The sequence below is a fragment of the Alnus glutinosa genome, chromosome 7 (assembly GCF_958979055.1).
Source record: "Alnus glutinosa chromosome 7, dhAlnGlut1.1, whole genome shotgun sequence".
NCBI lineage: Eukaryota > Viridiplantae > Streptophyta > Magnoliopsida > Fagales > Betulaceae > Alnus > Alnus glutinosa.
This window is the reverse complement of record NC_084892.1, coordinates 7,602,089-7,615,479: the sequence shown is the minus strand read 5'-3', so window position 1 is coordinate 7,615,479 and position 13,391 is coordinate 7,602,089. Positions and strand designations below refer to the sequence as shown.

Below are 13,391 nucleotides of genomic sequence, written 5' to 3'. Positions count from 1 at the left end.
GTACGTATGGGTTGTAATGCTAACTTGGTACTGTAAATTAATTCCAGAAATTACGATCTAGCCGGATAAAGTTGAACAATAATGTAATGTTTGGATCTGACTAAAAGCATGGCCTGGGTAAAGTCATTAATATGTTACTGGAACTTTGACTGAAAGTTGAAAAGTTCTGTACATAAAAAAGAGAAACCAAAAAAAGGAAAAGAAAAAAGAAAAAGGGAAACCCAATCTGAAACTTTTAGATATTTGTTTTGTTTTGTTGGTATGTAGAATATCAAACTATTTGCTGACACGTGTAATTTGAGGGTATTAAAATTATGGGTTTTAAATATTTTTTTAAGAGGCCGGTGTTGATCAAGACAAACTGTCACGGGATAAGAGAATTGTAAGAGATAACAAATTCTATGAGTTTTGAAGACTTTGATGCCACAAAAAGCAAAAAAGAACGTTTCAGAAGGGCGGTAGTCGGTAGACATCGATAAAAAGAAAGCCAAAAGTTACAAAATACCAAACGGCCGAGCTAAACTTGGATGATAGCTAAATATTTGCTTTTCTCCTGTTTATTATGCCTTACTAAATATTAGTGTTACGAGATTACTTCAACAGATTACCGACAATCCCCCTTGGTGATAAGACTAGGATTAGGAAAAATAATTCAATTAGAAGAGATAATTATTTTTCTGAGTAAGGTTATAGATAGATTCAAAAGAGATCAATAAAATATGCTGGAAAATTATAATGGACAACTTCCTTCTTATAAGGCCTAAATGATTCCCCATTAATTATGCGCTTTCATACAAGCATATGACCTGATTATTTGGGTTAGGTTCTTCAAGGCCAGCAATACGTTCGCTTTGAATCAATTTATAATATAATCGATGCTCGATAATTAGTCAGGCTGAAAAGCATAAACTCCAACAGAGAAATCTTCAGTACAGAATTAAGCTTTGAAAATATAAGATTTTTGCACTATTTAAGCATAGGTTAAAAAAATTTATGACTGTTCAATCTCCAATCATTAGCCTGAGTGCGCCAAATTCAACATATATATATATATATATATATATATATATATATATATATATATAAGCATTAACGTTAAAAACATCTAGTTCTAGAAGGCAGATTATGGATAATAAAGCCTAGCTATGATAGTTTTCGAAATAAACAAGAATCCCAAAAACTCAGATGTCATAATCTCATCAAATCCACTACGTACGTTGCATTGCATAACATACGACAATCCAAAACAGACCTCCAGCCACTAATACAACACCGCAAAACAACTAATGCCTTGAACTAATCAAGGGAAAGCCACAAATTAATTAACCTAACATAACTTATTATTAAGAAAACATAAGGTTTAGACTACCTAAAAATAACCTATTAGAAAAATAAAATCAAAATATACAGCTTATTATTAAGAAAATAAAAATGTAAAGTTTCTTAACATATTATTCTTATTTTCTTTTACCAGTCTCCTTCTTGTTGTTAGACCGATATTTGCTCAAATAAAAAAATAATAATAATAACAATAAAAAAAAAAAATCTATATACCCAATAAACTTAAATCGGCTTTTTTAGTCTTGCAAGATAGAAGAAAAAAAAAAATTCAATTATTGGATATGGTGGTTTGTGAGACTTATAAAAGAATAATAATAAAATAAAAAATAAAAAAGAAATTGATCCATCCAAAAAAGATTGGTTCAAAGGAGATAATTAAAGGTGGCTTACGATGACTATCCAGCGGACACGACACGTGTAGTAACTCTCCTCTTCGTGTTGCCATGTAGATCTGAACATCCATAACTGTCATGTCAGAGAGAAACATGGATTCCATATGCATGGGTCTTATACCGATTGTTAGTGTGTATACAATATGTGTGTACAAATATCATTTTAGAATAACTTCACAAAAGGGTATCGAATTTTACGCCGTTTTGAGATAAGGGTACTAAACTAGCAAACGTCTCAAACTGGAGTATCCACATTTTCAAGCGTCTCACTTAAGGGTATTTCGTTAGGATTTGCTGTTAAATCCTGCCAAAATTCCTAAAATACCCCTATGTTTTTTTTTAATTATTAAAATTTTCAAATATTCAGGCATGGGTATTTTTACAAATTCCGTTAAATTTTGACCAACAGCTAAATCCTACCATTTTTTTTCTTTTTTTTTTTTTCCTAAAAAAGAAGGGGTATTTTGGGTACTCCGTTAGGATTTAACAGCAAATTCTAATGGAGTACATTGCAAGGTGATGTCTAGGAGACCTAGTGCTTAATATCCGCATAGCTAGGTGATATTTTACTCACTGAGAAACTATTATTTTTATGTATATTAGAATTGCAAAATATATATGTTTTATAAATCCGAACTAACTGTATGTTGAATATATATGTTTTGGTTGATTTGAGTAGTTTCAATTATGTTCAAATAATATTAATGATGTTATGAAATGATGTATGGATGAAATGTATTGAATTGATTTATAGTATTTGAATGTGAGCTGTGGTTGAGATTTAAATTATGCAAAGTAGAATGATAAAATTACATGTTGATTGGTTTATCGTATTTGAAGAAAGCATGATTTGCAAAGAATAGGAGTATAGAGTTTAAATTGTAAAGCATAAAGCATGAACATAAGAATGAAATGAAGGATAAGCCGCATAAGAATAAAATGGAGGGTAAGCCTCACAAGGAATGAAAAAACAATCATGAGCATGCATATCATTGTTTAAATTGTGTGGTGTTTTCATGATATAAAATATTGTAGTTTTTTTACTAGACGTATTTGTATACCTAAGAGTTTTACTGGCAAAGAACTTATGTATACTTTTATCGTCTAATTGCATGATTTAAGAATATTGAGCTTTAAGGTGCAAGGATATTGTCATTGTTCGGTATGAGTAATTCAGTGTCCTGGGAGTATGCAGATGGATTGTCATGGTACATCAGTAAGAAGTGTCTGAATATCAGAGTTTTACTCTAGTAACCGCATGGACAACTATGTGCCATAGACATGAAGTTGTAATGCCCTAGGATTCGGCATTAACCATATTCGGAAAATGATAGTAACCTCGTGCTAAAGAGCGAGATGACATGTTTTAAGCTTGGTGTACTTGGATGTGATGCTATTGGTTGGGATATCAGTGTGACTTGGGAGTAGGTAGATGGATTGTCATGGTACATCAGTAAGAAGTGCTTAGATATCAGAGTTTTACTCTAGTAACCGCATGGACAACTATGTGACATAGACATGAAGCTGTAATGCCTTGAGGCACGGTGATATCCAGTTAATAACGCTAGATCTCTATGCATTTGAGCTACCAACATAAAAGTATTATTGTAGGTGGTGTATACGTGGTTGCATCCAAGCCATTGGAACTTCTATGTATGAGTCCAACTACATAGTATGTTTTAAATGTTTTCTGATAGTCGGTGTTCGCTATATCAACTATGGGGGTTTTCAAACAAAGTTTATGAATTGGTAGCTGTTATAGTGTATGCGAGACTAAAAAGAAAAAGTTGATTCTTTGCGAAAACTCAGTAAGTTTAATATCACTGAGGTTTCAATATGTTTTATATGGAGACGGTGGGCTTATAATTCCACCTGTGCGGATGCGGCAACCCCCGCAATTGTGCAGACATTAATGCTTTTGTTGCAGGTTCTGCGGATATAGATATTGACTTGTCCACCTAGCATATCGGATGTTATGATTGGAGCACATCGCGACAGTCATAAGTCACGAACTCATGGGTAGTCCGCATTTTGGGTATTTTATTTATGGCTCGTGTCTTACGGGGCATAGGTATTTTTTGAGCCTGTAATTTTAGTATGTAGTTAGTGTAATGTGTTTTATAAGCCTTAAATAGATAGACTTGTAAATGGCTCTTGTTGTAATTAACAGTTATGTATTAAATGTACTTCCATTATTGATATGTGTTCCGCTGCACATTGATATTTATATTCCGCTGTGTTAGATGTAACTCTGAATATCAGCTACATGTTATGGCACATGTACGTCATGTTAGCTGAGCGACAAGTAGTCGTGCCACTGTGAGGATCCATTTATGTATGTTTTCAAAAAAAAAAAATGGGTCGTCACATGTTTTCTATATATAGCACTAATCTAGGGTTAGGGTTCAATAAAAAGAATATATACATGATGTATATAGTATTAAGTAAAAGTTATTTTATTCTTTAAAGTATATATATATATTATATGTATAGTATACAAATGTGAATCCTAACCCTACGTATACTATATATAGTCATATTCTAGGGTTAAGGTATATAAAAGAATACTTAGATCATATAGTTAATTGTATGATTAGTACTTATATTATTATGTTAAATATATTAATAATCATGTCATACATAATTAACTAGTTATAAATTGCATGTACTAATATACATAGTTATTTAATATTCAATAGTATTATGCAATTAATTATAATCAAATAATATTTTTAATATGTTAAATATATTATCTAAACAATTATATATCAATAAATAAATATTTTAAATATTTATTTATTTAGCCATGTGCCACATAAGGCATGTCCCGAAATCACCACGTGTCGAATAATAGCACGTCGGCCATTAATGACATGTCGTGATAACATGTCATTAATGTATGAATTGCTGACATCACACGTTAGCATTTAATGATGTGGAAAAAGCCATGTCAAAAAATATTTGGTGATGCGGCATTTTTACACGTCATTAATGTGTGACATGTCTAAATGCCACGTCAATAATATATGATGTGCCCTACTACCACGTCATATTTTGTTGATGTTTCACAAGACCACGTCAACATTTTTTGCTGAAGTGTTAAACCTACCCGTCAATATTATACTACGTGGCATTGTGACATGTCATTTTTTCTGACGTGATTTTCTAAAAATGTCATTAAGTTAATGACGTGTCACTTTGTGCATGTCACTAATAATTTACATTTATGTTTTTCTTTAAAAAATTATGTATATAGTGACGTGGTGAATGTAGGACGTCACCATACAGTGACATGGAAGATATAACATGTCACTGTATGGTGATGTGTCCACTTTACCACGTCCGGAAATGCGGACGTGGAACAAAGACTACATCACGAAAATTTTTCTGAACATGGCCTTAAACCACATGTCGTGATTCGCGGATGTGGCACAGATCGAGCGACTTTGATTCTGAACATATTTAGTCAAAACTAGATGTCTTTTGTAATTTGTGCAAGAATGGATTCATTGAATGATTTAATCAATTTTTGAAGCATAGTAGAACAAACATAACATTTGTATGGTGAGAACTTCGAATATGTATTGATGAACATGTGAATATGTTGTTGTGATTTAGTGGGTGTGGATTCTTGAACCTTAGAACCCTATCTTTTGATTTATTTAGTTTATGTTATCTTTTATTAAAAAGCCATAAATTTGAAACTCTGTTAAAATATGATTAGTTTGAATAAAGATTAATTTTTGCAACACAATTCTCTGTGGATTCGACCTCGCACTTACACACACACTATATTGCAAACGATTCATGCGCTTGCGAATACATTTAAAACTCACAACAAGCGCCGTTATACCGCCAAATATTTTAAAGTAACATTAAGCGTTATTAATATTAATCCCGTTACTCTGCTTAGTTTTTTAAAGAAATAAAATTGAAATTATTTATAACTATGGCAATTAGTTATATTAACTATTATATCTATTTTAATAAAAATAGGATATTATACTACTGTGATATTTATGTAATTTAATAATGTATAACTATTGTATAAATATATAGCCGTTATAATTAAAAGTGTTGGTAAAATGATCATTCTGTAAATAAGTATTTTAAAATGCAAAATGGTATTTTGGTTATTATTTACAATGATGTTATAATGCCCACATAAAATATGTGGCATTATAATTAAACTATTTTATATGCTGTTATTATCTTTAAATGATGTTAGAATGGTTTGGTAAAACTTACCTAAACCGTGTATTGTATTGCTCTTATATAAAATTTACAGTTGAGAGAATAAATGAGGGAGTTACAAAGATTCAAATATTTAAATACACAACTAATTAAATAATCCGAGAGGTAGAGTTCTACATGGATTTTTGGTTAACAGACGGAAGGATTAATCTTTGGTCACAATTTGGTAGTTTGTTGTATTTTCAGTTATGTTCAAAATAGATAGTATATAGTTTAAGAGGTTTAAGTATATATATTTATCTTTAAAAAAAATTAAAAAAATTCCTATACCCTATACATGGCCGGAATCAATATTATCAGGTGAGACTTATTAAAAAAAAAAAAAAAAAAAAGTACTATATGTACGTTATATATCATATAAGTATCTCATTAATTAATAGGATCCAGTGACCAGTAGTCATAGATATTTTTTTTGTTGTTGACGAGCTGATCTTTACTAAATCTTATCACATTAACTTTGTCCGATATTTGTAAGATATTTATTGGATACTTGTCTCCCCTAAGGGCCGGCTTCTTAAACGATGACCATCCAAAGGAATAGACACGACATGCGTATTGCGTTTCAACTCCCCGCTTCACGGCAGGGAATGTCTGGGACGCGTGTCGACCCGTGACGAGTCTGCAGAAAGAAGAAGAACCCAGAACATTCATATCAGCTGCCACCTTGCTTTTTACCCTTGCTACGTGTCTCCACGCGAGACGGCCTGAAAACCTATTTAGTCCAGAGCCAATGAACAAGTTCTATCATTGCCAGTGTGTGTGTATCTCCAAGCAATTGAAGTGAAAAACAATTATACACAGAAGAGAAAGAAAGAGCAAAAATGGAGGCAGCGAAGCATTCGGCAGCCAACGCAGTGGCCTCCGTTAAGCATGCCTTGCCCGGCCAAGGCACTGGCACTGGCGGGCATACCACCGGAACCCACCCAACGTCAGCAGCCAACGCAGTGGCCTCCGCTAAGCATGCCTTGCCCGGCCATGGCACTGGCGGGCATACCACCGGAACCCACCCAACGTCAGCCTTGCCCGGACATGGCACTGGCACTGGCGGGCAGAGTACTGCCGGAAAAGTGATCGAACGTGTGACTGGGACCAACAAAGCTGGCACAGGAAGGCATAATGCCAATAATTATTAACCCCCGTGATCAGGGTTATGGTAGTTGAAGTTGGATTAATAATATTTTATCAGGATGAATGGAGGCACCGTGAATGTCGTGTGTAGTACTGTTGGTTTGATGTTTTGTGTTTTGTGTTTTTTTTTTTTCTTTTTATCCTTCGATCTGTTTGTGGTTTTCCCGCATTGAAGGTGGTGTTTTTCTGGCTGATGTTACATGCATGCTAACTATGTAGTTCGGTGTTCCATTTGAATAAAAATACAATGATTATGCAATTAATCTAGAAATACATATGGGTTTGTAAGAGACAATAGAGAGAATTTTACAAGCTATGCAGGCTGCTCACGAAGAGAAACCAAAAAAAGAAAAGGAAACCCAATCTGAAATTGTTGGATATTTGTTTTGTTTTCTTATGTAGAATATATATCAAACGTTTTGCTGACACGTGTAATTTGAGGGTATTAAAATTTTGGATCTTCAACATTTTATAAATATTTTTTTAAGTGATTGGTACTGTTGATCGTTCCAGACAAACTGAGATGGAATAAAAGAATTGTCAAAAGAGTTGCAGAGATAACACATTTATCTTTGAATTTAACATAAACTTTAGGTAGACATTAATGAGTTTTGAAATATATATATATATATATATATATATATATATATATATATATATATATATATAAAATTAAAGTTGACACGTTATTTAAAAAAATTATAGGTGAAACTTTTTCATCACATTTGAAATTATAAAAAAATCTTTGACGGATCGATAAAATTAAAAAAAAAAATATTGAAAGATTAATACATTAATAAAAATAATTACAAAGATAGTGATAATTTAGGAGAATTAAGTAAATTTTCTTTAAAATTAAATAATATAAAATAATGTATACCGTTATATATATCGACTTTAAATTCTGATAATGAAATGGATATTATAATATTCTTGTCCATAAACATAAACATCAAGATTTCTGAGTGAAATTTTGAAATTCAACCGCAGGCCAGGAGCAAAGATGCTCCAGACATTTATTTGAAAATTTATGTAAATAGCGAAATCCAGTTAGCTTTTAATTTCTTAAACCAATACACACGAAATGTTTATATTGATAAGCTATGGGATTAATCAATTTCGTATTAGAAGAAATTTCTGCAAAAGGTTTTTTTTTTTTTTTTTTCAGAAAGATTTGTTTAATCCAACGCAGAAATGGAAGATTTCAGAAGGAAGAAGAACGAAGATAGCCCCCCATGTTTTTCTTTTCAACACAGAAATGTCTTTTCTGCATGATCATTTCACTTCCGAAATTGGGAGTAATATTTTGGGTTTAAAAAACGAGATGTTTGTCCTACATGTAGATGTTTGTCTTACAAATCAGATGTTTGTCCTAATATTTTGGGTTTATATTTTTTTAAAATTAACTATTAAATTTGTATGACTTACATGTAGATGTTTGTCCTACAAATCAAACGGTTAAAATATATATATATATATATATATATATATATATATATATATATATATATATATATATATATATATATATATATATATATATATATATATATATATATATATATATATATATATATATATATATATATATACATGAAATGTGCAAAAGATGTATGTACGTGTGCATTTAATCTCTAGGTTTTGAAGTCTATAGATGAGGGTGAATCTTCTTCACAGCTGAAAAATTTAAGAAGAAAAAAAAAAAGAAAAAAGAACTGGTGATGAAGTATTGACCGTGGCTGAACTTGTTCTTTATAATTTTAGCAATCCCAAATAGTTTGAGAAAATTAAATTGGAAGTGGGTTTTCTAACATAGCTATCCAATCCGTATTGCAAATTGATTTATAAGAGCCAAACTTGGATGATAGCTACATATGTGTTTTTCTTCGATTCAGAAGCTTTGACGCACAAGAAAATGTAAGATTTTTGAACTATTTAAGCATAGGTTAAAAAATTTTACGACTGTTCAATCTCCAATCATTAGCCTGAGTTCGCCAAATTTAACATATATATATATTGGAGGGGAAACTTTAAGCATTAACGTTAAAAACATCTAGTTATAGAAGGTAGATTATGATTTATGGATAATAAAGCCTATGATAGTTTTTGAAATAAACAAGAATCCCAAAAACTCAGATGTCATAATCTCATCAAATCCACTACGTTGCATTAAGAAAATAACCTAACTTATTTAATTAAGAAAATATAAGGTTTAGACTACTTAAAAATAACCTATTAGAAAAATATATAAAATCAAAATATATAGCTTATTATTAAGAAAATAAAAATGTAAAGTTTCTTAACATATTATTCTTATTTTCTTTGATTAGTATCCTTCTTGTTGTTGGACTGATATTTGCTCAAATAATAAAAATAATAATAATAGAAAGAAAAAAAAAAATTTATACCCAATAAACTTAAATCGGCTTTTTAGTCTTGCAAGATAGGAGAAAAAAAAAATTAATTATTGGATACTGTGGCTTGTGAGACTTATAAAAGAATAATAATAATAATAATAAATAGAAAAGAAATTGATCCTTCCAAAAAAATTGGTTCAAATGAGATAATTAAAGGCGGCTTATGACGACCGTCCAGCAGACACGACATGTGTAGCAACTCTCCGCTTCGTGTTGCCATGTAGTTTTGAACATCCACAACTGTCATGGCAGAGAGAAACATGGGTTCCACATGCATGAGTGATGAGCCTCACACCTATTGTTAGCGTGTATACAAAGTATTATGTATGTGTATAGAAGTATCATTTTGGAATAACTTCACAAAATAGTATCGAATTATACGCCGTTTTGAGATCCAATGACTGGCCAGTAGTCATTTAGATATTTTTTTTTTTTTTGTTGACAAGCTGATCTTTACTAAATCTTATCACATTAACTTTGTCCGATATTTATCTCTACTCTCCGACATCCAAATGTTTCTCAAGATTGGAGGATTTCATCCCTCATTTTGAAAATGATTGAATCCATCTCAGTCTCTTCCTCTTAGAAAGCTACAAAAATTTAAAGAAGTACAAACTTCTGTGCCCATTATGTGGCACATTAGGCTGCAACCAGATTCTTTTCTGGTAACATTCTCACTTATCCTTCTCCTTTACCTTCAATTCCTATTGTAAGTGGCAAAGACCTTCCTCTTTCTTGAGATGTGGTAGGCTTTTTTCAATCTAGTTCTAATTTTTTTCCCTTTTGCTTGTTTCTTTCAAAGTATTTAAAAAAAAAAAAAAAAAAAAAAAAAAAAAAAAAAAAAAAAAAAAAAACTTTGTCCGATATTTATAAGATATGTATTGGATACTTGTCTCCCCTATTGATTAAATTGTTCAAAAGCCTAAAAGGCGATAAGGGCCGGCTTCTTAAACGATGACCATCCAAAGGAATAGACACGACATGCGTATTGCGTTTCAACTCCCCGCTTCACGGCAGGGAGAGAATCAAAATATGTCTGGGACGCGTGTCAACCCGTGACGAGTCTGCAGAATGAAGAAGAACCCAGAACATTCATATCGATCAGCTGCCACCTTGCTTTTTACCCTTGCTACGTGTCTCCACGCGAGACGGCCTGAAAACCTATTTAGTCCAGAGCTATGAACAAGCTCTGTCATTGCCAGTGCGTGTGTATTCCCAAGCAATTGAAGTGAAAAACAACTATACACAGAAGAGAAAGAAAGAGCGAAAATGCAGGCGGCGAAGGAAACGGCAGCCAAAGCAGCTGCCTCCGCTAAGTGTGCCATGGAGAAGACCAACGCTGGCACAGGAGGGGGAGGGCATCCCACTGGAACCCATCCAACGTCAGCCTTGCCTGGACAAGGCACTGGCGGGCAGAGTACCACTGCCGGAAAAGTATCGAAGGTGAGGTGGGGACCCACCCCACTGGGACTGGTACCAACAAAGCTGGCACAGGAAGGCCCAATGCCAATAACCCCCGTGATACGGGTTATGGATCTTGAAGTTGGATTAATATTTTATGGATCTGAAACTTTATTGAGAAGTTCACCTGTGTCATCCTCCTATATAGGTTAGAGACCCGCATTCCTTGCAGGCTGCCAACAAAACATACATTCGTTGAAAGAACACTCTAACATTTCCAACAACCAACCAACAAGAACAGGACAGAAAATGCCAAAAGCTACAACCGACAAAAACACAGTGCATTGAAGACCCTACATAAAGTTCGGGACTTTATGCTTTGCCCACAAAACCAAACTCATATAATAAAATACTTTGCCCAACAATCAACCCTAAGACAAAAGATGTATATAAGGCTTCTTGGGTCAAGTTTTTCCACATATCACAAAGAAACTTCACACTAGCATCATGAAAAACAACTTTTGGGTCTCAAAAATACCTTTTGTCTTTTGTTGCTACTCTGTCGCAAGTGGGTTCCGAGAAGGTTAGCCAAGTGGGTTCCGAGAAAATATAATCAGAAATTTGCCTCTAAGCCTCGAACCTAAACAGATCCAACCTAAATGTTGGAACTTAGCTTTGGGGGGAGATCGAAAGGAACGAGTTGAAAGGGACGGAATAGATTTGGGTAAGGTCGACAAACTTTGAGAAATTAGGGCTGGGAATAATCGAGAAGTTGGGAAAAAAAATGGTTCTAATCAATCGGAAATACACAAGTCTTATTTTTTGAAATCTTGAAATATTTAATTTCCCTCTTAAGTGATGTGGCAATGGAGCGACTGACGTGGCTGTCGTTTGAACTCTGAGGTGGCATATGGACAGGTGTCGTAATATTACACCAACACTTGTCCGATGACATGGCCATACGTTAGTTTTGAACGGAAAAATGGACGAAAGTACCATCTCCATCTTTTCCCATAGCACAGGTACCGCTTATGACAAAAATGAAAACTCATGAGACAAAAAATAAAATTTTTAAACTACAGGGGATGTAAGGTATTTAACCCTAAAAAAAATATTTAAAAAATGTTGAAGATCCAAAATTTTAATTGTTAGAGTATATTAAGAGATTTGATTTCAGAGATTTATTGTTATTATTGTTATCTTCTATAAATCAGTTTTGATGGTGATTTGATTGTAATCAAATTTGATGGTTATCAAATCACATTGATTTGATTACCATACTTATCTAGGGGTGTGCAGATTAACCGATTACCGCCTACCGACCGCTTACCGAACCGCGGCCGAACTGAAATTGACCACCTACCGACTTAACCGACAAAATTCGGTTCGGTAGTCGGAAGAGAATCTTTTTACTGAAATTTGGTCGGTTCGGTAGGCAGTCGGTTAAGCGGTTAACCGAATTTCCAAACCGGCCCGAACCGAAAGTTAACCGACCGCCTATATCGAAACGACGTCGTTTCAATTCATTTTTTTTTTTAAAAAAAAAAAACCAAAAAAAACAAAACGGCTTCGTTTTGTATGGAGTATATATTCATCTCATTCTTCAATTTCTTCTGCTCTTCATCAGTTTCGACTGTTTCGTAATTCGTGAACCTCCTTGCCCAGTTGCCCTTGACTGCGTTGCCGCCTTGACGGACGGCTTTTGGGCTTTGGCAGTCTAGCTATCCCGAATCCCCTCTCCACTTCTCCAGTGATTCGGCCATTCTTGGATCCCCTCTCTGCCTGCTAGTTGCCGCGGCACCTCCCCGGGACCCAGACTCCCCACAACCCTACAGTCCCCACCTGGCCACCTGTGAGTCGGTGACCTAGTCACCAACCCTGTGCCGAGTCGCCGACTGCTCAGTGCCGAGTCTGCCAACTGCCGACTGCCCTCTTCTCCGGTAGCTCTCTCTCTCTTTTCTCTTGGTCTTAATTTTTTTTGAGGTATCATACTATCATTTTTAAGTTTTTTTTTTATGTATTATTTTTAATTTTTTTGAAACAGCCAAACAGCTTATTGATATAGGCCTTAAAAATTAAAATTATTTTGAGTCTTTTTGACCCATTAAAAATTGAGGCCCAAATTAAGAAGGGTCAGAAGGCCCATTTTAAGGCTTAATCTTAACCAAAACCGATTAACCGACCGCCTTAACCGCTTTAACCGCCTTAACCGAAAAGTTTGAAATTTTTTCTTGTTGGTTAAATGTCGGCGAATTAACCGACATGGTCGGTTAACCGAACCAACTTGGCCGATTTAACCAACTTTCGAACCGCTGCACACCCCTATACTTATCTACCCAAATTCTCTTAAAAATATGAGTCTAATGTATTGTGAAAATATGAAGAAATAAAAGCATAATGTAGTCTTTTGGACTTTATCCTGTGAACCTAGGTCATATATATACCGAACCATGTAAAA

At 33.7% G+C, this 13,391-nt stretch overlaps 1 protein-coding gene across 1 annotated transcript; it reads left to right on the top strand.

Annotated features, from left to right (window-relative positions):
* Positions 1 to 6,808: 6,808 nt before the first annotated feature.
* Positions 6,809 to 7,120, top strand: LOC133873204 (late embryogenesis abundant protein 46-like). The gene has a single exon (XM_062310934.1). The coding sequence runs from the start codon at positions 6,809 to 6,811 to the stop codon at positions 7,118 to 7,120; it is 312 nt and encodes a 103-aa protein (XP_062166918.1).
* The last annotated feature ends 6,271 nt before the right edge of the window (positions 7,121 to 13,391 follow it).

Coding starts and splice junctions, on each gene's coding strand:
- LOC133873204 (XM_062310934.1), top strand. CDS start 6,809: ATGGAGGCAGCGAAGCATTCGGCAGCCAACGCAGTGGCCTCCGTTAAG.